This window comes from Thermoascus crustaceus, assembly GCF_041956765.1.
Source record: "Thermoascus crustaceus strain CBS 181.67 unplaced genomic scaffold VTN00scaffold_3, whole genome shotgun sequence".
Lineage (NCBI taxonomy): Eukaryota > Fungi > Ascomycota > Eurotiomycetes > Eurotiales > Thermoascaceae > Thermoascus > Thermoascus crustaceus.
In genome coordinates, this window is record NW_027192529.1 from 2,751,896 (window position 1) to 2,771,316 (window position 19,421).

At 51.3% G+C, this 19,421-nt stretch overlaps 8 protein-coding genes across 8 annotated transcripts; 4 read left to right on the forward strand and 4 right to left on the reverse strand.

Annotated features, from left to right (window-relative positions):
* Window positions 1–455: 455 nt before the first annotated feature.
* Window positions 456–1,214, forward strand: VTN00DRAFT_6184 (uncharacterized protein; the record flags this gene model as incomplete). The annotated part of the gene is made up of 2 exons (XM_069432792.1): window positions 456–531; window positions 628–1,214. 2 exons carry the CDS (start codon window positions 456–458, stop codon window positions 1,212–1,214), a joined length of 663 nt encoding a protein of 220 aa, XP_069288616.1.
* A 738-nt stretch (window positions 1,215–1,952) lies between these two features.
* Window positions 1,953–3,399, reverse strand: VTN00DRAFT_6185 (uncharacterized protein; the record flags this gene model as incomplete). The annotated part of the gene is made up of 5 exons (XM_069432793.1): window positions 1,953–2,159; window positions 2,242–2,343; window positions 2,429–2,800; window positions 2,865–3,203; window positions 3,316–3,399. The coding sequence occupies 5 exons, from the start codon at window positions 3,397–3,399 to the stop codon at window positions 1,953–1,955; spliced, it is 1,104 nt and encodes a 367-aa protein (XP_069288617.1).
* Window positions 3,400–5,035: 1,636 nt separating this feature from the next.
* On the reverse strand, window positions 5,036–6,694 carry VTN00DRAFT_6186 (uncharacterized protein; the record flags this gene model as incomplete). Its single annotated transcript, XM_069432794.1, has 3 exons — window positions 5,036–6,110; window positions 6,162–6,552; window positions 6,649–6,694. 3 exons carry the CDS (start codon window positions 6,692–6,694, stop codon window positions 5,036–5,038), a joined length of 1,512 nt encoding a protein of 503 aa, XP_069288618.1.
* A 542-nt stretch (window positions 6,695–7,236) lies between these two features.
* On the reverse strand, window positions 7,237–7,776 carry VTN00DRAFT_6187 (uncharacterized protein; the record flags this gene model as incomplete). The annotated part of the gene is made up of 1 exon (XM_069432795.1): window positions 7,237–7,776. The coding sequence occupies one exon, from the start codon at window positions 7,774–7,776 to the stop codon at window positions 7,237–7,239; it is 540 nt and encodes a 179-aa protein (XP_069288619.1).
* A 1,478-nt stretch (window positions 7,777–9,254) lies between these two features.
* On the forward strand, window positions 9,255–11,225 carry VTN00DRAFT_6188 (uncharacterized protein; the record flags this gene model as incomplete). Its single annotated transcript, XM_069432796.1, has 1 exon — window positions 9,255–11,225. The coding sequence occupies one exon, from the start codon at window positions 9,255–9,257 to the stop codon at window positions 11,223–11,225; it is 1,971 nt and encodes a 656-aa protein (XP_069288620.1).
* A 1,022-nt stretch (window positions 11,226–12,247) lies between these two features.
* On the forward strand, window positions 12,248–14,290 carry VTN00DRAFT_6189 (uncharacterized protein; the record flags this gene model as incomplete). The annotated part of the gene is made up of 6 exons (XM_069432797.1): window positions 12,248–12,290; window positions 12,382–12,535; window positions 12,596–12,893; window positions 12,955–13,080; window positions 13,138–13,287; window positions 13,343–14,290. 6 exons carry the CDS (start codon window positions 12,248–12,250, stop codon window positions 14,288–14,290), a joined length of 1,719 nt encoding a protein of 572 aa, XP_069288621.1.
* A 1,123-nt stretch (window positions 14,291–15,413) lies between these two features.
* VTN00DRAFT_6190 (uncharacterized protein) lies at window positions 15,414–16,829 on the reverse strand (the record flags this gene model as incomplete). The annotated part of the gene is made up of 3 exons (XM_069432799.1): window positions 15,414–15,910; window positions 15,971–16,483; window positions 16,559–16,829. 3 exons carry the CDS (start codon window positions 16,827–16,829, stop codon window positions 15,414–15,416), a joined length of 1,281 nt encoding a protein of 426 aa, XP_069288622.1.
* Window positions 16,830–17,065: 236 nt separating this feature from the next.
* On the forward strand, window positions 17,066–19,018 carry VTN00DRAFT_6191 (uncharacterized protein; the record flags this gene model as incomplete). Its single annotated transcript, XM_069432800.1, has 1 exon — window positions 17,066–19,018. The coding sequence occupies one exon, from the start codon at window positions 17,066–17,068 to the stop codon at window positions 19,016–19,018; it is 1,953 nt and encodes a 650-aa protein (XP_069288623.1).
* Between the last annotated feature and the right edge of the window lie 403 nt (window positions 19,019–19,421).

Here is a 19,421-nt window from a genome sequence, read left to right on the forward strand (position 1 = left end):
GCTTGCGTCTGTTTTCGGTAAGTTTGAAAATTTTCCAAGGTTTTAGAATGAGGTTCACACCGAGTGCAGCCCACCGCCTACCTTGCTAAAGGTACGTAAATTCTAGCAGAGTTGATATAGACTTTTTCTGTGTCGCACGTGAGTCAGATCATGACGTTGTATGAATTCTCGACATCCATATAGGTGCCTGGCATTGAAGCTTGGCTGCAACCTTATCTACCTAGTTAGGGTAATTGTTGAGTAATTGTTGGCTTTTATACGTAGTACATCAGTCAGCTTATGATGTGTACAGCATGAATTTCAATATAAGGTGCTTATATATAGGGGTAAGAACGCGGAGCCGAGTTGTGTCTATAAAGCCGATCAGTGTCAATATCATCCAACTGTACTTGCTATCCACCTACTTATGTACCTCCTAAACTGTCGTCGGGTACTCTTCAATCCATTAGAACACAATGACAGGCTCGCACTATACCAGATTCAAGATCATCGCCCAAGCAGTTGGGATTCTAGGCTCTGCCGGTGCCTCTGGTGTGTAAATGCCTATCTCACCTCACTATTTACCTAACTTACAGACCTCACTCTCTCAGAGATGCAAGAGCTGACATTGTTTTAAAAAATAAAAAGGGGGCATCATAACCATCTCCTTCTTCAGCATCCCGCCCCTCCTCCTTCCCCCTTCTTCTCCTCCCCGCCAACCTAAACACACCACCACCACAACCACCAACAACAAGAAACCCACACAGACTCCCGCAACTCCCATCCGGCACCTCCTCCGCCAATGGCTCTACATCTACACCAAAGGCATGAACACCTTCCCCGCCATCGTGACCGCCTCCGCCCTCGCGTACATCTATCTCGTCTACTACTATGCGCTCCACCACCACCACAACCGTCATCTAGCCGCACTCTCCAGAAGGCTGTATCTGACTGCCGCGGTGGTGAACTTGAGCGCGATCGTGTACTCGTTGGTGTTTATTGAGGGGACGGTTAATCGGCTTATGGAGCTGGTGAGGAGGTATGATGATGGTTCTGAGGAGATGGGAGAGGCAGGAACAACAAGTGTCAAGGAGGATGGAGAAAGGGGGAGGAGGAAGGAAGAGGAGAAGAAGGAGGCGTCCAGGCTGCTCGCGATGTGGGGGCAGTTGAATGTTGTTAGGGGGATCTTCCCGTTGGTAGGGGCGGTGATTGGGGCGGCAGCGGCGTTGTGGTGAGGTGATGATGCTGGTAATGACGCCGTCTTTTATTGTCTACTCATGTAGGACGATAAGTTGTTGAGTGGTATCAGGAAAAGAAATCATCAGGGCTCATAGTTGTTTGAGTATAGGGTTACAGCCATTACAGGCATTTTCTAGACTCCAGTGCCCTATCCTATTCCTATTTCAATCTACCAATTATATGACCTCGGAATATATAGATTATATTCAACAATATAACAGAATATATGGCCTTAAAAGGTGTGGGGGCATGTAGAGAATATGTCATTTCGCCATTTCGGCCCATTTTTGATAATATTGCTTCATTGCTCCATTCATTTTTTATCGAAGAAATTAGCTGCTTCTCTCATAGTAGTCCATAACGTGTTTGCTTTTATGCAGCAGTAAGCTGTTGTCATTAGTTGTCTTTGAGTACCTGTGACTGACAGGAAAGAAACAACATTGACTGAATAGGACAATTCAGATTTTCCTGTCTGTAAAACGCAGTAGAGGAGGGTAGGAGAGGAAGTGACCTATATGTGCTTTTCTTACAACTTAATAAGCTTACTGGGCCTGCATAAAATTGGATAAGGAAGCATTTTGCACTTAGCCCGCTGTGATTGCCACCTGTCCTTCCTATCACACAAGCTTTATTAGGTACCTACCATAGGTACTTGAACTCTTGAACTTGCACTGGGAAGACTAAAATCTCCGATTGTGAGATATTTACCTAAGTACTAATCGCAACCCTAGGGTCTACCACACGCTCTCCAGTCCATCCACGCCAACAGGCTTCTCCGCCAGCGTCGTGATCCTGAACCCATGTCGCAATCCTCCTTCCTCCGGGCTATGCACGTCGTAGTCGGAGATAGCAGTGTGAGCGGTAACACGGTTGTCCCAGAGCGAGACGGTGCGGTCGTCCCATTTCACCCGGACTTGGATGTCTTGGGATTGGGAGATATGCTATATAAGTAAATATCAGTAAACTATTCGAGATGACGCTGTAGAGCGGTAAGTAGGCATTCTAGATCTCTTTCTTTCATACCTTGAAAAGCAGCTGAAGAAGGGCATCGGACTCTTCATCCTTCAAACCAATAATGCGTTTCGTGAAACCTGGGTTGATGAAGAGGGCCTTTTTGCCAGTGACCTAATGTACCCAGGTGGAAACGGGTCAGCCAGAAAAAGACCATAATAGCATCAGACTCAGCAGCAGCACCAGCAATTCAACTTACAGGATGAACCCGCACAATCGGATGCTCCGACTTCACCGGCTCTCTCCGCACAAACTTGCCATCGCGCCGGGCATTTTCTGCCTGCGGGAAGCCACTGTGCTCAGCCCGGAGGCCCTCGAGTAACTTTTTGATGGGCTCCGAGAGGCGCTCGTACGCAGCGACCTGCGACACCCAGACAGTGTCACCGCCCGAGGAAGGTACGCTGAGAAGCGTCAGAAGCGTAATTCCCGGGGGTTGGTGCTCGTACGACACGTCCGAGTGGTATCCCGTCGTTGTGAGTCGGGTCGAGCTTCTTTGTGCGCGGTACAAGTTGTCTGGGCCCAGGTAGATGTTGTGGAATTCGAGAAAGCGGTCGACGTGCGCTCCGACGGGCTGCGTAAAACAAAAGGCATTAGTCGTGCTCATGGACAATAGAGCTCGAGAGATGTTCCCATACATGCACATGCAACCGTCCAAAATGCTCCCCGAACGCTTTCTGCCTCTCAGGCCCGATATCCTTAAAGTCCTGATCGCGGAAGACAACTACCCCCCGCTCCGCAATCAGTAGTGCGAGCTCATTCTTCTGCTCGTCCGTCAGCTGCGACAGCTGCAGGCCGCGGATCTCAGTGCCGATGAGAGGCGTCAGCTTCGTCACGACGACATTTGGGTCGCCCGTTGCGAGGAGGTGCGGCTTCGCCTTATCAGCCGCGTGCCCACGGTCGGTGAACTCGAATGGCGGGGTGGGCTCGAATTTGGTCTCCTCGTCGTAAACCGGGAGGTAGCGTGAGTATTTGTACTATACATCATACGTTGCAATTAGCACCTCAATTGACCTTAAAACTGCAGAATGCATGTAAAATGAACGCCAATGCATGTACAGTGCTATGGGAAGAACGGGCCTAACGTACCCCCTCGTGAGCTTTCTCATCAAAAGCGAGAGTGAGGTGCTCTGTCTTCTCCGTGATAGTGGTGGTGGACGTGGTGGTTGCCATGTTGGATACAATTCAAACTTGATCCTTCAATTCTGATATTGATACCGAAGGGTCCAATCTAACCTTTCCTACGCTGCCCCCAGGTTTTTCGGGCATTATATACCTCTATACCTTCGGTACCCTTCCAAACCCCACGTCCTGATGATAAATCCTACAAGAGCACCCCCTCCTCACTCTGCCTCACACTCATAGATTACCCCGAGATATCTAGAATTTATGAGCGCCTATTGGCCGTGGCCGAAGGTCGACATACGGGGGCTGTATCGCGCAACTTCGCAAGACTCGATTCGATAAAGCATAATATCAAGACATGTCGGGTAGAGCCGACATACACCTACACAAAACAGCGATTGTGTCATTTCGAACGCAGCTGAGGACATCACCAAGACTTGAGGTATCATCTTACCCCCCCCCCCCTTTTTCCTGTCAAAGGAGCATGGGAAACAGGGAGGATGATGGGTTGGGCACAGGAGTCCAAGCGCTTCTTCAATCGTCAAGTTACATATACGATGTACGATATCTTAACTCCGGATTGTGTCACCGTCACGCGGCATGGCGCAACGCAACTGGGCACACTTGAGACACGGGTGTTGTCTTGGCAGATGATGCATCTAGGTACCTATGGAAGTATTTAAATGTAGTCTGTTGACGTGCTTGCTTACGTCGATGATAATATACAGATATTTTGTGGTGTTTGAGAAGTTGTCTATGTAGACTAGACTTGGGCGGGTTGCCTTTGAAATAATTGATATCAAGCTAGGATATTCAATGAATTAAGCCCTATGGGAGTTTTGAATTGATAGGACATGCATCTGCTAAACAAGGGGGGCAAAAGAGATGTTGAAATCTATCGAAAAAGAATTCTAATGGCTTGGTCAACGGAGAGATTAGTAGTGTCATATCACCATGTGTATACAGTATATACCTGTTTAACATCAAGTCAAGCAAATCGAGGGAGAAACGAGAGAGAGATCGTTAATTATTTCATTTCATTCCATTTGCTCATCTATAGGGAAAAGATGACGCAACATACTTGCATAGAGTAAGTAGATGCGCCATATGCATTCTATTTTTTGATAGGATCCATGGTATGTTCATTGATTGCTAAGGGTCATAACCAGAAAGTTAAGAGAAAATAAAATGTGTGCAAAGGCAGCCCATTCGAGTTCTCGCGTTTAAGGAGGGTGGCAAGATGGGTTGTCTTGTCTTGTCTATCGTAGTCGTGACTGTATGATATGATATGATATGATATGGAGAGCAGTTGGATGCTTCCTTAGAAAAAAAAAATACATGTGTGCAATTACCAAATACTGCACAACATGTAAGAGAGAGGCAGTTGGATGCTCTTTCTCTCCGGTTCGGTTCGTTGTTGGAAGCTAGGTAGATAATAACCGTATTCTTTCCTCTTTTCTTTTTATCCCGACTTCAATTAGTTCCTCTCATCCTCCATGACTGGCTTGTGCGAGTTAGGCAGCAAGCCACCCCTTTCCTCAGGTTCAATTGGGGGAAGTAGTGACACACTTGACGTGTTCGTCGGGTGGCTTGTTTAAGAATGGCCAACCACGTCTCCTCTTCTCTGATATAGGAGGGCATGGCCCAGAGATGCGGTGCGTAACCCTCCTTGTTGCTAAGGTATTTACCAAGCAGTGATGTCCTCAACTTCTGCTTCACCAAACGTGCTGCTCTTCGTGAGCTTCCCGACGCTATCAGCCGGCGTATCGCTTCCCTCCTTGGCCATGATGTCCGGAAGCACCTCTCTGAAAAACTCCAGGATGTAGCGATTGACCTGCTCAAACTGCAGCAGGAAGGCGTCGTGGCCTTCGGGGCTATCGATCCGTTTGAGTCGGGAGTCTGGAATACCTGCCGCGAGCTCCTCCTGCTCCTCGAAGGTGAAGAGGCCGTCGCTCTCGATTCCCATGACCAGAGCCGGCTGCTGGATCTGCGACAGCGCGTCCTTAACTGGGGTCTTGGATGAGGGATCGGCACGATGCCTGGAGACGTCGTGCGTGTCGAGTTTGCGGGTGACCGCGATGTAGCAGTTACTGTCGAAGCGTTTCACGAATTTCTCGCCCTGGTAGCGGAGATATGACTGTGCGGAGAAGTAGGTAGTAGGCCGCTTCGAGACGGTGGAATTAGTACCGTTCGTAGTAGAGGAGGTCGGGGCAGTGAAGGTCGTGGCTCCGCTGAACTGTGGATCTGTGTACTTCACCTCCGATTGCGGAGCCTGAGGGTTATCGACAGTCGGAGAGTTCGCTGCACTTGAAGGCCGTGAGGAGCGCGTGCTCTTGTGTCCGTCGTTGTGCACAGCCCAGTGTTCGTTCGGCGGAGTAGGCATTCTCACTGAACCGTGGAGATTCTGCTTCTTCGATGGGTCCGGAACGTTTCTCCCAAACCGAGACTCAAAGGAGTTTCGACTCCGGTATGTCAGAAGAGCAGACATGCGAGCAGCACCAAGGCCAGTCGCGGGAGGGTCATCGAGTGAGTAGTAGCCGTCCTCGTACTTGGGATCGCTGTAGATGCTTTGTCTCTGTGCCTCTCCCCAGCTGATACACCATGCGGAGTGACGGGCGGAGGTGGCAATCGGGACGATTGCTCGCACGTAGTCTTTGCCGAAGTAAGCGTACTCCAAGGTAAGCATTCCTCCCATGGATCCTCCCACAACAGCAGCAATCTGCTTGACGCCTAGATCGTCAAGGACGAGCTTGTGGATTCTGTTCACAGTAAGCTTCGGTACAGCAGGGGCAGAGGTGACGGTCACCTACCTCACGTCATCACGGATGGTCGTTAGAGGGAACTCAGGTCCGTATCTTCCTTTCGCAGGGTCGCCGTCTTTATACGTCACAGCGCTAGCACTTCCATACGGGCTGCCCAAGCTGTTCAAGCACACGACAAAGAATCTCGTCACATCGAAAGCTTGGCCAGGGCCACCCAGCAGGGGACCCCACCAGTCGGCCACATCTGCGCTGCCACTAAGGGCATGACAGATAACCAAAGCGTTATCGCGGTTAGGGGAGAGCTGACCCCGCGTCGTGTAGGCTACCGGGACATTATACAGCGTGACCCCAGATTCAAGGGTGAAGGAGGGGATAATGGCGATCGATTGATCAGAGATGAGCTTCGAGAACGGGTTCTCAGGTTGCGAGTCGATTCTCTCTACGGGATTTAGTAGCTGTCCACCTCATAATATCGGGCAATGGGAGAAGTGGGGGAATCAAGAGTTAAAAAAGAGGGGGAAGGGGGAATACTGACGGAGTCGTGGAGCGGGAACAGCGCTGCCGCCGGCGTTGTCGGCCATTCTGACCACTTCTATGGAAGAAGATATATATAGGAAGTATCGAGATGGCTACCAATCCATCATTGATAAACCGGGAAGGGAATGACTCGCAGAGTGGAGGTGACGAGAGAAAAGTATGACTCCAGCGGGGGTTGCTCACCGTCCGGCACATCACGCTCAGCCAATCAGCGTCTCCAGTTTGTGGCAGAATAAAATTTTCGGTCGATGCCAATGGTGGCAGGCGGTGTGAGGTCCTGCGGACCAGCGGGCCGCTCACCGCCTTGGCTTTGCACAGCCTCGGAAAGCGGAATAAGCAAGATCCCCCCAGCTACTGTGCGCAGGCGTATCGCATGATACATGACATGTGAGATCAATTATTCTAGGAACTGTTTATCTAGCTGTTCTCCCCCCTATCCCATTTTATAGAAGAACAAACCACCTCACTCTGACTTTATGAACCAATTTATCCCCTGACGTGGCTGATAGCGATCAATCGAAGAGAAAATAAAGAACGTGCGTATCCTAGGAAATTGTGTAAGCTCCACCTCACCTCCGTCCATCAGCTATGGTACCCTCGATAAGACCGTCTCCATCTCGGTGTCATTCCTCATGAGGGCTAGACGAAGAGCAGATGGAATGCCAAAATGCGCCCTCTTCCTCAAGTCAACCTCTACTCCCGCCTCGAGAAGAAGTCGCGCGATTTGCACGTGGCGATGCAGCATAGCCCCATACAGCGCCAGAAGCCCGGAGCGCGACCTCAGCGTACAGGGATCTATACCCGCCTCGATAAGCAAGTGGAGGACTTCCGGATCGCTTGTTTGGCAGTAGGAAATTGCAGCATACCGAAGAGTCTCCGGACGGTGCCGGACCTCACATCCTGCATCGAGCAGCACTTTGACTACGTCCACAAAATTCGCACTGACGGCATAGTCCAAGGCCGTCAAACCAGATGTGCCGACAACCTCAGAAGGATTGGCGCCTGCGTTGAGAAGGAGCTCTATTACGTCGGTGTGCCCCGCTATGGCTGCGATGTGCAGGGGAGTGAATGACGAATCGTCGATCAGCGTCACATTCGCACCTTTATCGAGGAGTTTCCGAACCATGTCCTGACGCCCGAGAAGGCAGGCGAAATGTAGAACGGTTCTTTTTCTGCTGTATATTTAGTCGGTTATTACATACTCCGACATGGACAATAGGCGCTCGTACTTAGCACGTTGGCTGTTGAGGTTGATGCCGTTCGTTCTCTTCAGCATCGCAAGGAAAGCCGGCGTATTGTCTAGCCAAATTGTCTTTGAAAGGTACCATGGCCAACCATAATACTCCTGATCGCGTTGAGATGCCCGCCTGCAAAGTGTCTCGCCTCCAAGGATAGAGTGATACCGTTGAGACGTCCGCATCCAGGAACACAGGCTGTGAGGGTCGAGATGGTCCGCAATATCAAGGATGAGCTCCACTGGGAGATTCTGCAATGACATTCCCATTAAGCAGAGGGATAAAAGTAAACTGAGAAACGAGTGATGAAACTAAAGATGGTACAGTGAACGAGCGAATACTATCTGTTTATTAACGAAAGTAGTATGCAATTGATGATTGCAATATGGAGGGTAGATGTCGATAGAGAGGGGTGAAGCAGAAAAGGATAAAAGGCAAGAAGAGAATTATTGAAGATGATGTGGTATGCTTAATCGTGCTCCGTTGATATGGAAGGCGCTGCCCTACGCCCCTTTTCTGTATCAGAAATGGAAGGCAGCGAGCGTCAGCCTTCAGCCACATTACTAGGTACTTTTTAACAGGCTTCCTGTCGGACTTCGGGCCATTTATCTTCAATTATTTAAACAGGATGCCGTACATATTAATAGTATCCAAGCTAGGTCAGAGTAAGTGCATCCTCTCAATGCTTAATAGTACGGTTCTGGGAGTTGAGTAAGTTCTCATAGTTAAACTTGAGCTTAGGCGTCTACTGCCTTGTTACAAGGTAGTATTACATAGAGAGCTATAACTTCTCAAGCTCTTCTGGAGCAGCATAAATAGTATAACATGCTAAGCAGTGCATGACAGAAATCTTTTCTTGCACTATTATAAGTGGTACTGCATCATCTGCAATGCCTGCGCGCAGTAGCCGCAGGTTGTATTTCTTTGCTTATTAAAGGTAGGTAGGTAGTGATATATTGGGATGTGCAGCAGTGGCATTAGAGACCAGGAGGTATAGATTAGAACAACTGATTATGCTTACTGGATGGAAATTAAACCGATCTTTGTTCTCTATCCTGAGTAGGTCCATCTAGCAGGCGTGGAGATGATATCCCGGCCCTGCGGAGACCGGGGCATGACAGGGCGCTAATTCGGATGCGGAATCCGAGCTAGTCCCGAGCCAGCCTAGCGAACGACATCATGCGGCGCCCCCCGGTCCGCCGTTCTCCAGCTTCTTCAGGCCGACTTGCGCAAGCCGCGTTTCGCCCTGTTCCACGGGCACGTTCACCGCACCTGCAAATGGCACCCTAAGCCCCCGACGCTTTTTATCGCTGAATTCGTCACGAGAATGCCATCGCGGCATATGCGCGCTCTACGTTAAATCATCAAAATGACCGATTATAACAAGTGGAAGGTTGTCGACCTCAAGGCTGAGGTGAAACGGCGCGGCATACCCTCCACCGGCCTCAAGGTTAAGCAGAACTACATCGATCGCCTCCTCGAGTCTGACGCACAGGGAGAATCTGGCAGCGCGTCTGAAGACGCTGCTCTTGCCGAGGACACACCGGAACAGAGTGGACAGGCGGAGGAATCGTCATCTGGCGAACAGAACAATGAGAGCGGCGCGCAACAGTCGAACGATGACCCGGACGACCCGCAGCCTCCATCACAACATGAGGAGCTGTACACTGCACCTCAGGAGACGGAAGGAGCTGTAGAGGGAGGTTCCTCTCCGAAAGAGACTCAGAAGAGTGGTAACTCTGGTGAGGAAGCAGAGGGCAACCACGCTGAGAACGAAGCTAGAAGCGAAGCTGGCAACAAGGCTACTGAGGAACCCGCCGAGCAATCCGCTGAGCAACCTGCTGAGGAGCCTGCACAACCTGGGGAACAACAGGCTGAACAACCGGTAGAGCAACGCACCGAAGAAGCCCCTGCGTTGCCTGAACAAGCGATGCAAGAACCTTCAGAGCCGGCACAAGGGGCTCTAGAACAGCGGGAACGCGCTGGAGAAGCACCAGTGTCTGCTGAGCCTGCTCCCCCGCCGTCACTCAACCCCGAACCCTCTACAGCATCGGCCGCGGAGGAAGTTATTGATGACACGCGGAAACGGAAACGCCGCAGTCCGAGTCCTCTGCCAGACCCGGAAGCAATTGCCCAGAAAAGGGCTAAGGCCGTTGATGGAAGTCCGCGCGTACTAATGAAGGAGGATGTGGGTGCTGAGAATCTTCCTCAGCGTCCTGCTGGTGAAGATGACATCTCAAGGCCTGACGAGACTCAGGGGCTTTCCCCAAGACATGAGGCTGATTCTCGTCGTGAAGAAGAGATGACGGATGCCGAGAGGCCTCAAGAAGACGTGGAAGCGAGACATATATCTATTTCACAGGCAGAAAACGCTGACAGAGAGGTCCACCCACCTCCATCGAGGCAGGACGCACGATTTAAGGATCTCTTCCCCAGCGCGAACCAGGAGCAGATGAGACGAATGTCTCCTGCTCCTGATGGCGACATGGATGTAGATGAAGATCGTGTTGTCGAGGCCGCCCTGCATCCGGCGACCTCTGCACTTTACATTCGAGACTTCATGAGGCCTCTTCAGCCCGCCAGTCTCAAAAAATATCTAGCCTCCCTTGCTTCTCCCCCGGGGACATCACCGGACCCAGATATCATTCTGGACTTTTTCATCGATTCCATCAAGACCCATTGCTTTGTCAACTTCTCCAACGTCTCTGCCGCATCGCGGGTTCGATCGGCTCTGCATGGGACTGTCTGGCCCAACGAACGGGACCGAAAGCCGTTATGGGTCGACTTCGTCCCAGAGGAGAAGCTCAGGGAATGGATTGAGATCGAACAGCAATCTGAGAGTAGAGGCAGAGGCGGGCCCCGTTGGGAGGTCATATATGACGAGACCGAGGACGGCGTTAAAGCAGTTCTACAGGAGGCTCGACCTACCAACGGCCGCGGACGGGATATGGGACCAGACGTACCAAGGGGCCCGCGCGGGAGCTTCGCAGACAGAGATGACCAGAGAGGCAGCCAGGCTTCGGGCGGTCCTCGTTCGCGACAACAGGGGCAAGGATTCAAGGCGCTTGACGACTTGTTTATGTCCACCAATGCCAAGCCCAAGCTTTACTACCTTCCTGTCCCCCGGGAGGTGGCTGAAAGACGCCTAGACCGATTCGCAGAATTGGCTCGACATGGACCATATCCGCGCCGGGGCGGGGATGAAATGAGACGGATTACGTTTGAGGATACGGATTTCTTTGTTGACAAGGGTCCTGAATACGGAGGCCCCCGCGGCCGCCGGGGAAGGGGCAGAGGCGGAGGCGCGTGGAGGGACAACTGGAGAGGCCGGAGATATTGAACCGGAGCAACTGATGTCACCATCCCCGACCAAGACCTGGGGTCTTTCTCGATTTAGTTGTTTCTTCCTGACAATTCTCCCTCTGTTGGAGGGGAGTATGGGATTTTAGGACTATTCGGCTAGCCCGCGAGAGCTGTGGTTTGATGCACCATGTCTTGTTTTCTCTTGTGATGTCAGCGGGCTGTAGCGGGATGTATAGAAAGCATGTCTGTACTATAATAAGTATGTACTATTACGGGAATCAAAAGGCATCCATAGACACTTCCGCAAGAGATATATAAGCCACTGCATCTGTAACCAGCCACGGGGTTGTGCGAAATCCTTAGTCATAGCCATGCCGATCAGAGAGCCCAAGACGGGCAAGCTTTCTTGTCTCTGTGTGCCAAGCGAGCTTGGTATGCTTGTCTAGCATATCGTGCCGAAATCATTGGATAACCACAGCGAGCAGTTGGAGAAGATGCAATCCAGAGTTCTGCAACGCCGTCGGGCCGTCCGGAGGGCTCGGAAGCATGAGCAACGCACGAGGCAGGCGAAGTGGATGATAGCGAAATCGAGATGCGCAGTCCTGCACCGTGCACCGCCACGGGAGGATGACGGACAGATGGACGTGAAACCTGACAGGCGGTTTTGCGAGATGCACGCCGATCCTGTGGTCGCCAAGTCGGGCCTGAAGCACCGACAGTTGCTTGGCCCAGTCACCAATCTTAGTAGTGAGGCCTCCAGGCGCTCCAGGCCCAGAGGCCTTTTTTCTGCGCTGTCAAAGAGGTGTCCCTTATTTAACTTCAGACTGTGGATGGTTCGACACGATCACTTGCCGCTTCTAGGAACCCGACCTCGCTTCGGAACGTGGCTCGCGTTCCTGAACCCCAAAACGTCCCTGATCGGACTCTGTAACGAGCCGTCTCGCCCTGTGAGACCGGCGCGCCCCGTGACCGTCCGGATAAGATACGCTGCTCCTCTTGTCTGCGGCCGCCTCCTGGACTGCGACTCTACGATCGTTCATCGCCCGCACTCGAGCCAGGATGGGCTGGCCGGTGTGTAATACGACTCTCGAAGATGAGATAAGTATGGAGACCCGCGGTTACGTGCTTTCTGGGCCTTTCGTTGGGTGATCGTGGTGTGTGATGGACATGCTGACCGGGAATGCCTGCGACAGTTGACGAGATCGACCTCTGGGATGGAGGAGGCATGACCTTCCACAACCTGGGTCTGATTATCTGCGCCGCATTCGCTATCACCGCGATCGGAGTCTCCGTCGTCCTTATTATGTGCCATGCGACACACTACAGCCTGCCTCGGGAGCAGCGACAGTATGTTTCCCCCCTCCGCGCTCCCCCTCACGCTTCGAACGTCTCTGTTGACAATCACAGTATCATCCGCATCCTCTTCATGGTGCCCGTATATTCGACAGTCGCCTGGCTCAGTTTCTACTACTACCGACATGCCGTCTATTTCGAGGTCATGGGGAACTGTTACGAAGCGTTCACGATTTCCGCATTCTTTACACTGCTCTGTCACTACATCGCCCCCGATCTGCATAGCCAGAAGGAGTATTTCCGTGGGATTAAACCGAAGAAATGGCTGTGGCCCGTGAATTGGTTGGAGAGGTTCTGGGGCGGAGAGACCGGTCCGTGGAGGACCCCACGCAGCGGGTTGACGTGGTTCAATGTAAGGGCGATGAATGAATCTACGAGAGGAACAAGTGATCAGAGGCTGATATTTTGAGCAGATCATTTGGACGGGAGTCTTTCAGTATTGTCTGGTCAGAGTCCTCATGACTATCGTTTCGGTAGCCACACAGACAGTGGACCTCTACTGCGAGGAGTCCCTGAATCCGGCGTTCTCACATATCTGGGTAGGTTGTCTTCTGCTCTAATAGCCGATCTTCGTGGCATGCTAATAACTTATCCAGGTCCTGGTGATTGAGTCTATCTGTGTGTCCATAGCGATGTACTGCTTGGTCCAATTCTACGTCCAGCTCAAGGACGATATCTCCCAGTATCAGCCATTCTTGAAGATAGTTTCTATAAAACTAGTTATTTTCCTTTCTTTCTGGCAAACAGTAAGACCAGTCGTGCTATTTCCGGATGGGGAATGTGTAACTAACGTGCATCTAGACTCTGATCTCCTTCCTCACTTCTTCCGGTGCGATAAAGCCGACTAAGAGGATCTATGCACAGGACCTGAAGATCGGGATCCCTAATTTGCTTATCTGCATAGAGATGGCGATCTTCGCGGTTATGCATATCTGGGCCTTTCCATGGAGACCTTACACCCTGAAACAGTTGGCGGCGAGCATAGATTCAGCAGAGTTCTACGGCGGTACACTCGCCTACCACGGCGGGTTCTTGGGCATCATGGCTCTCATCGACGCTTTCAACCCATGGGACCTGATCAAGGCCATCGGTCGCGGTTTCCGCTGGTTGTTCGTCGGCCGAAAAACGAGAATGCTGGACCCCAGCTACCACCTGGACCAGACCCACACTCTCGGTCACAAACCCGAAGGCGGTTCTTCTGAGACGGGGACAAACTCAATAGCATACAGCGGCGCTGGCGCTGCTATGGCTCGTGGAGGATCGAGACGCTACTATAGCCCTTCTCACGCAGACGAGGAAGGGGACGATCTTCTGAGCAACGCACAACAGCCCGCTGCATCGTCATACCCAATGAGGTCGTTCACCAGCATCGGACTCGCAACATCACTCAACAATAATGACCTTCGCAATAACCATTACTACAACGAACTTCCAACTGACTCGCCCATAGACCCTCCAACGGATAGGCCTCACCTCTACCAGCCGTTCCACAGCAGCCCTTATCATAGCCCTTACCCGGCTCCTGCGGATGCAGATGACTACAAAAACAACAACCCTTTCGACGACACTTCTCAGCACCGCAATGAGATTGGAGTTACTACCACAGTGACGATAGCCCATTCGCCCTCGCAGCACAGTGTCCTGACGTCGCCTGAGCGTGATGGCAATATGCCCCTGCCGGCGCCCATGCCGGCGCCGTACTTGCCGCCCCCGCTTGATGATCACAATTACAATTACCAACGGAGATAGGATGATGATGAATGAGCATGAGCATGTGTCAGACAACCATCGAGGACCGCTATGGTTGTTTCGTTCGTTCGTTCTAAATACATACATTCTGCGTCTACACAAGGATTGGGACTCTGTTCTCAACGTTGCATTGCCAATAGCTTTTAGTTTCCTCTTCATTTTTGTTTTCTGGTTGCGCATGGGATGGCTTTGGCTTTGGATAAGTTGGCATTGATTCCCCCGGTTTTTCTGCATCCTCTTTTTCTTTTCTTTCCGTTTTTTCTTGTACTTCTTTGTGCATTTTTTGCTATCATCTTTGATCCATCTTGGTGTCTCTTTGGAGTAGTACTTGTTTGGTTGTTACACCGGGTTCTTGGTTTTGGTTGATTGCGTAGGCAGGTCGATAACACCTAGGTTCACCACCTAGGTTAAGCAAACTAGGGATACCTACGCCGGCGTCTAAGGGTGATTGGATCTTTCGAGATGTTAAACATAGCGCGTTTGTTCTTTGTCTGGGATTGAATGCATGTACATGTACATACATACACACTGTGTACAGCATTGCATAGGTTTTTTTAAAGTTGTATTCGTTGTGTATTCGAAAAAGCTTCGATTCCCAGAGGTCTTCTTGGAAATAATTAATCTCTTACACATTGTGATGATATGACTGATTTCTTTGAATCCTACTTAGGTTGTAGTCCCAAGTTTCAAATTATTGGCCTCTCAATCAAATCACCGGTTCCTGACGCTCTGCTCTGCTAGAAACGAAATAGGCAACTTGGGTTTCAATGGATCTCATCGATTTTTCCCAAGTTTAAGGACTAAAGACCTAACTACTAACACGGTCCCAGGACAAAAAGTGCAGTATCTGCTAATTGGTCTATCATTCAGCTTGTCATGTCATCTTGTCTATTTATTGAATAGGCTCTTTATTTCTTTATTCATCCTTCCTACGTGATCGGTCGATGAAACCATTATTTCCATTCATTCAATTCAATTCGTTTCATTTCATTTCATATCATATCATTCCAGAAACGCCCAGACTCCCCTCGACTTTGTGAGTCGTAGTAAATAAATATAAGAAAAGAAGAAGTACGGATAATAACCCGATTCGGGAAAAATAAAACCAGAACATGGAGCGATGCTACGACAAATACATCCCCCCACCAGGCACCCCGACACCTACGCCTCCATCTCTCGCAGCGAAATAAGCATCCTCCTCCGGGAGCCTTCCCTGCAGCGCGAGCTGCGTCTTCCGCGACACCAGGTTCTGCCGCGCCGTCTCCACGATGGCGGCCTTTTTGCCTAGCTCGCGCATCCCCTGGACGTTCTTGCCCAGCGTGCCCAACAGGGAGACGAGGGCGACGTCGTTGCTCTGCGCGAGCGATTCGACGGAGAAGGCGTCCTGGTCTTGTGGGGCGAGGAGGGACAGGTGGGCGATCAGGGAGGAGATGCTGCGGAGGATGGGGTATGAGAGGGGTGGGGTAGTGGTGGTGCTGGTAGACTCGGGTGGGTTGGTTGTGGTAGAGGTGGAACCGGCTAGGAATGATGGGGGAAGGCTGGATAGGTAGGCCTTGATGAGACGGATTCGGGATTCGAGAGTCTTTACGGCGTTGAGGCGGGTGGTGAGGTTGGCGATTACTGAGGAAGGTCAGTTAGAAATATGGGTTTCTCTCTCGGCCATAGTTATAAGTGACTTACGGTCTTCATCCTCAGGGGAGAGCGGAGAGGCGATTTCCGCAGGCGTCGGCTCAGTCTCCGCGCCGTGCTTCGCGCCCTTTTTCTTCTTGCCTGCTTGCGCCTCGGGAGCTGCTGGGGCGGCAGCCGGGGCTTCAACGGCCGTGGCATTCCCTCCACCTCTAGCGACAGAGTCGACACTGATCATCTCCGCCTCGCCGGTCTCAATCGAGTAGGGCAGCTCCCGGAACCTGATGTTCAAGGACTGGTCCTCCCCGTCAATCTGCATGGACTTGTCCCCATCTCCGACATTCTCGCCTTCGTAGACGCTCTCGTAGATGATTAGCGGCAGCTTGGCTCCGCTTGCTTGTGAAGACTGCAGCTGCGATGGGTGGAAAGCGAGAAGCACGGCGGACTCATTGTACTCCTGGAGGATCTGGCGGTGGATGGGGAGGTGCGAGAAGTCGGGGCCGGAGGGAGGAGTGATGGTGAACCACCCGACAAGGTCCAATGCCGGAGCCTTGTGTACATCCTTGACTGTATATTGATGTAATCATCGGTATTTGCACATATACCTAGGTTAAGTGGTCTGTAGATAGATAGTCGACATACATTGCTTTACTCTCTCTTCGAACCATGTTTGGTGTAATAGGATATCCCCATGTGGCCCGGTAATGACGTTGCATTCGAACGCATGCTCTAGTGTAATCTCTCTGCCTTCCTGCTGGCCAAGTAGAGCACCCACTATCGGTCCCCGCTGCTGCCTCGCGGCATGTCTGGTGATATGATCGGAGATGGTGAGGAGAACGAGGGGGTGTAGTTGCACGTGAAGACCGGAGTCTGAGGACTTGGAGGAGATAAGGGGATTCGAAGGCTCCGCCATCGTGAGATGCCTGTCAGCAAGAACTGACCGAGGTGGAATGTATAGAATCGGCGGGGAGTGTCGTGGAGTCGATGTCGCGGAGTCGATAATGTCGTTATCCCGCAGTTGGTGTTTGTCTCGTTTGCACAGGCAGCTCCAGGAGCTCCCCGCCATCTCCATCGGCAGAATGACCTTTTCCTTTCAGCCATGGTTAAAATCTCAGCTTCTTGAGATTGCGGAGATTTATCTCGATAGCCATGACGATCCCTCCTTCATACCAGAGGGTGCAAGAGCACCTACAACAAGTCCAGAATGACCCCTCTATATCTCTGGATGTCTCCGCCATCGAGAAACTCAAGGCGGAGATTACCGAAAGTACTGATCGCGGGGTGTCCGCGGCTCTCCTGACGCGCATATCGCAGCTTCTCCCAGTACTACGGGAGGATCCTACGCCGCTCACGACTTTAGGGATTAAGGCTACTGCATACTGTTCGTTCACGGACCTTCGCTCCATCGACCCTCCGGTGAACTTTCTCGCAGGAATCAAGGCCCCGTCGCCACCCATCAATCTTCTTGCTCTATCTTTGTTAGGGAAAGGAGGTCTATCTCCCAGTGACGCAGCCGTGGTTGCTGGAGATTCAGAGCTTGTCGCCTCTCTTGTTGAACTCTGGCTTTCGACGTCTACAACAGAAGTTGCTCAGTGTGCGTTTGAAGTTCTGTGGTCCCTACTGGAGGTTGACCACACTAGCCCGCTGGAGAACGGGGACAAGAGTGGTGGGAATAAAGATGCAGCTGGGGGTCAGGGTCTCATGTGGCGAAGAGTGTTTACTGACAAGAACGTCTATGGCCTTTTCTTCTCGATATGCAGTCTCATCGACGCCGGGCAGCCAGGGAAACTCTCGAAGCGCGAAAAGACACTAGCCCAAGGAAGATTGATGGATCTTGTGGCCAAGGCGGGGAAACTACGTTGGGATGCAATATCAGAATCCCATATCCCCGAGATTGAGTCTCAGTACAGGAGTAACAGCTTGTTGCACTTCACAGCATGCCAGATGGTCGACACGGGTGATGTCTTAATGCACATGACGTTGCTGAATTTCTTCCGTGAGCTCCTCCAAATTGATCCTCCAGGTCTCCTAGCCCGAACTCATGTGCGTTCAACTTCAACCTTCTCCTCGCCTGCGCTGGATTTCCTCGTGTCTCAGAATCTGCATGCGACAATACTTGATTACTACCTGCATCCGACAAAGCTCGACTCTATTGATCTCATGTACATTTCCGGTCCCATCATGGCCTACGTTGCGCAGTACGCGCTACTATATCCTAACCATCTATTGCAGAAACCACAAGACTTCCTGGACGAGATCCTGGGGCGCATTGTTGAGTCTTTCGCGCTGCCAACCGCTCAATGGGCGCATGGGCCCGTGCCGACTGGCGACCTTAGGGTACTGTCTGCCCTGCCCCGGGTGATGCTCGTCAAAGCCGGCGTAGAATCTCCGAACCCGTTATTAGCCATTCCGACTAGTCCTGCGAACAAGGAGACTCTGGACACCCTAGCAAGGATTTTCCACGGACCGCCAAAATCCGAGAAGGTGCAATCACTGGACTTAAATGCCCCCGGACAAATACCGACAGACTGGCATAAAGAGGCGGCGGCTGCTCGAATACTCTATTTCACCTATTTAAATAACAACATGAACTTCTGGAGCCATATTGTTGCTGCTGCTGACACGATTGCAATGCATGATGTTGCCCTTGCAGCGCTGTCCTTAATGAAAGCTGTGATAACAGCTAATTGGCAAACCCTGGACGAAACAGTGCGTGGCTCGGCTGATTCTCGGTTTCAGCTACCAACTGAAGAGCAATTGGGCCGATTATCCCCTTCAGCACAAGGAACGCTACCTACGTCTGGCGCTTGGGCCGTACTTTCTCCCCCAGCCTTGACTACTGTCATTCCCTACCTTTTCAAGCCGCCGCAGACATACGCCAATTTCGTTGGAGGCGGTAGGGGAGATACAGAGAGCGCAGTCTGGAGAGTTGCTACGGCGAAGTACGACGTTCTGGTTGCCTTGTATGACGCGCTCAGCGAGAACAAACTTGAAGTGGAGGGATATGATGATATTTTGCGGACACTTGCTCAACGTGTCACGGAAGGCCCGCTGGGACCTGCAGCTCAGGCCGGAAGCCGAGTGGATGCTATGGAGATGTAGGCCGCGATACCATTGTTAGGCACGAGTTGACGGTATGTTTTAATAAAAGTTTATCTAATGAATTCGATGAACTCCAATGTTTTCTTTCTGTGGCTTCGAATTATGTACGATCGCCCAAAGCTGGACTGATGTGCTGCTGCGTAACAGATTGGAGATAAGTTGTACAGTACAGTAGATATAATAAATACAAGCTACGATAGAAGATGCACAGACCTATATGGACGCTCTTAAATCAATCTGATTCCACATCATCCGGCAAGGGACTAAATGCATATAACGCCACTGTTCACGGGGGCTCCCTACAGTACGAGTACCAGTTCAGAAGTCTTCGTCTATCCCCGACCTTCCCGCGAAACTGGCATATTTCGAAGCCTATTTTCTCAACATAATTATATGATGATGG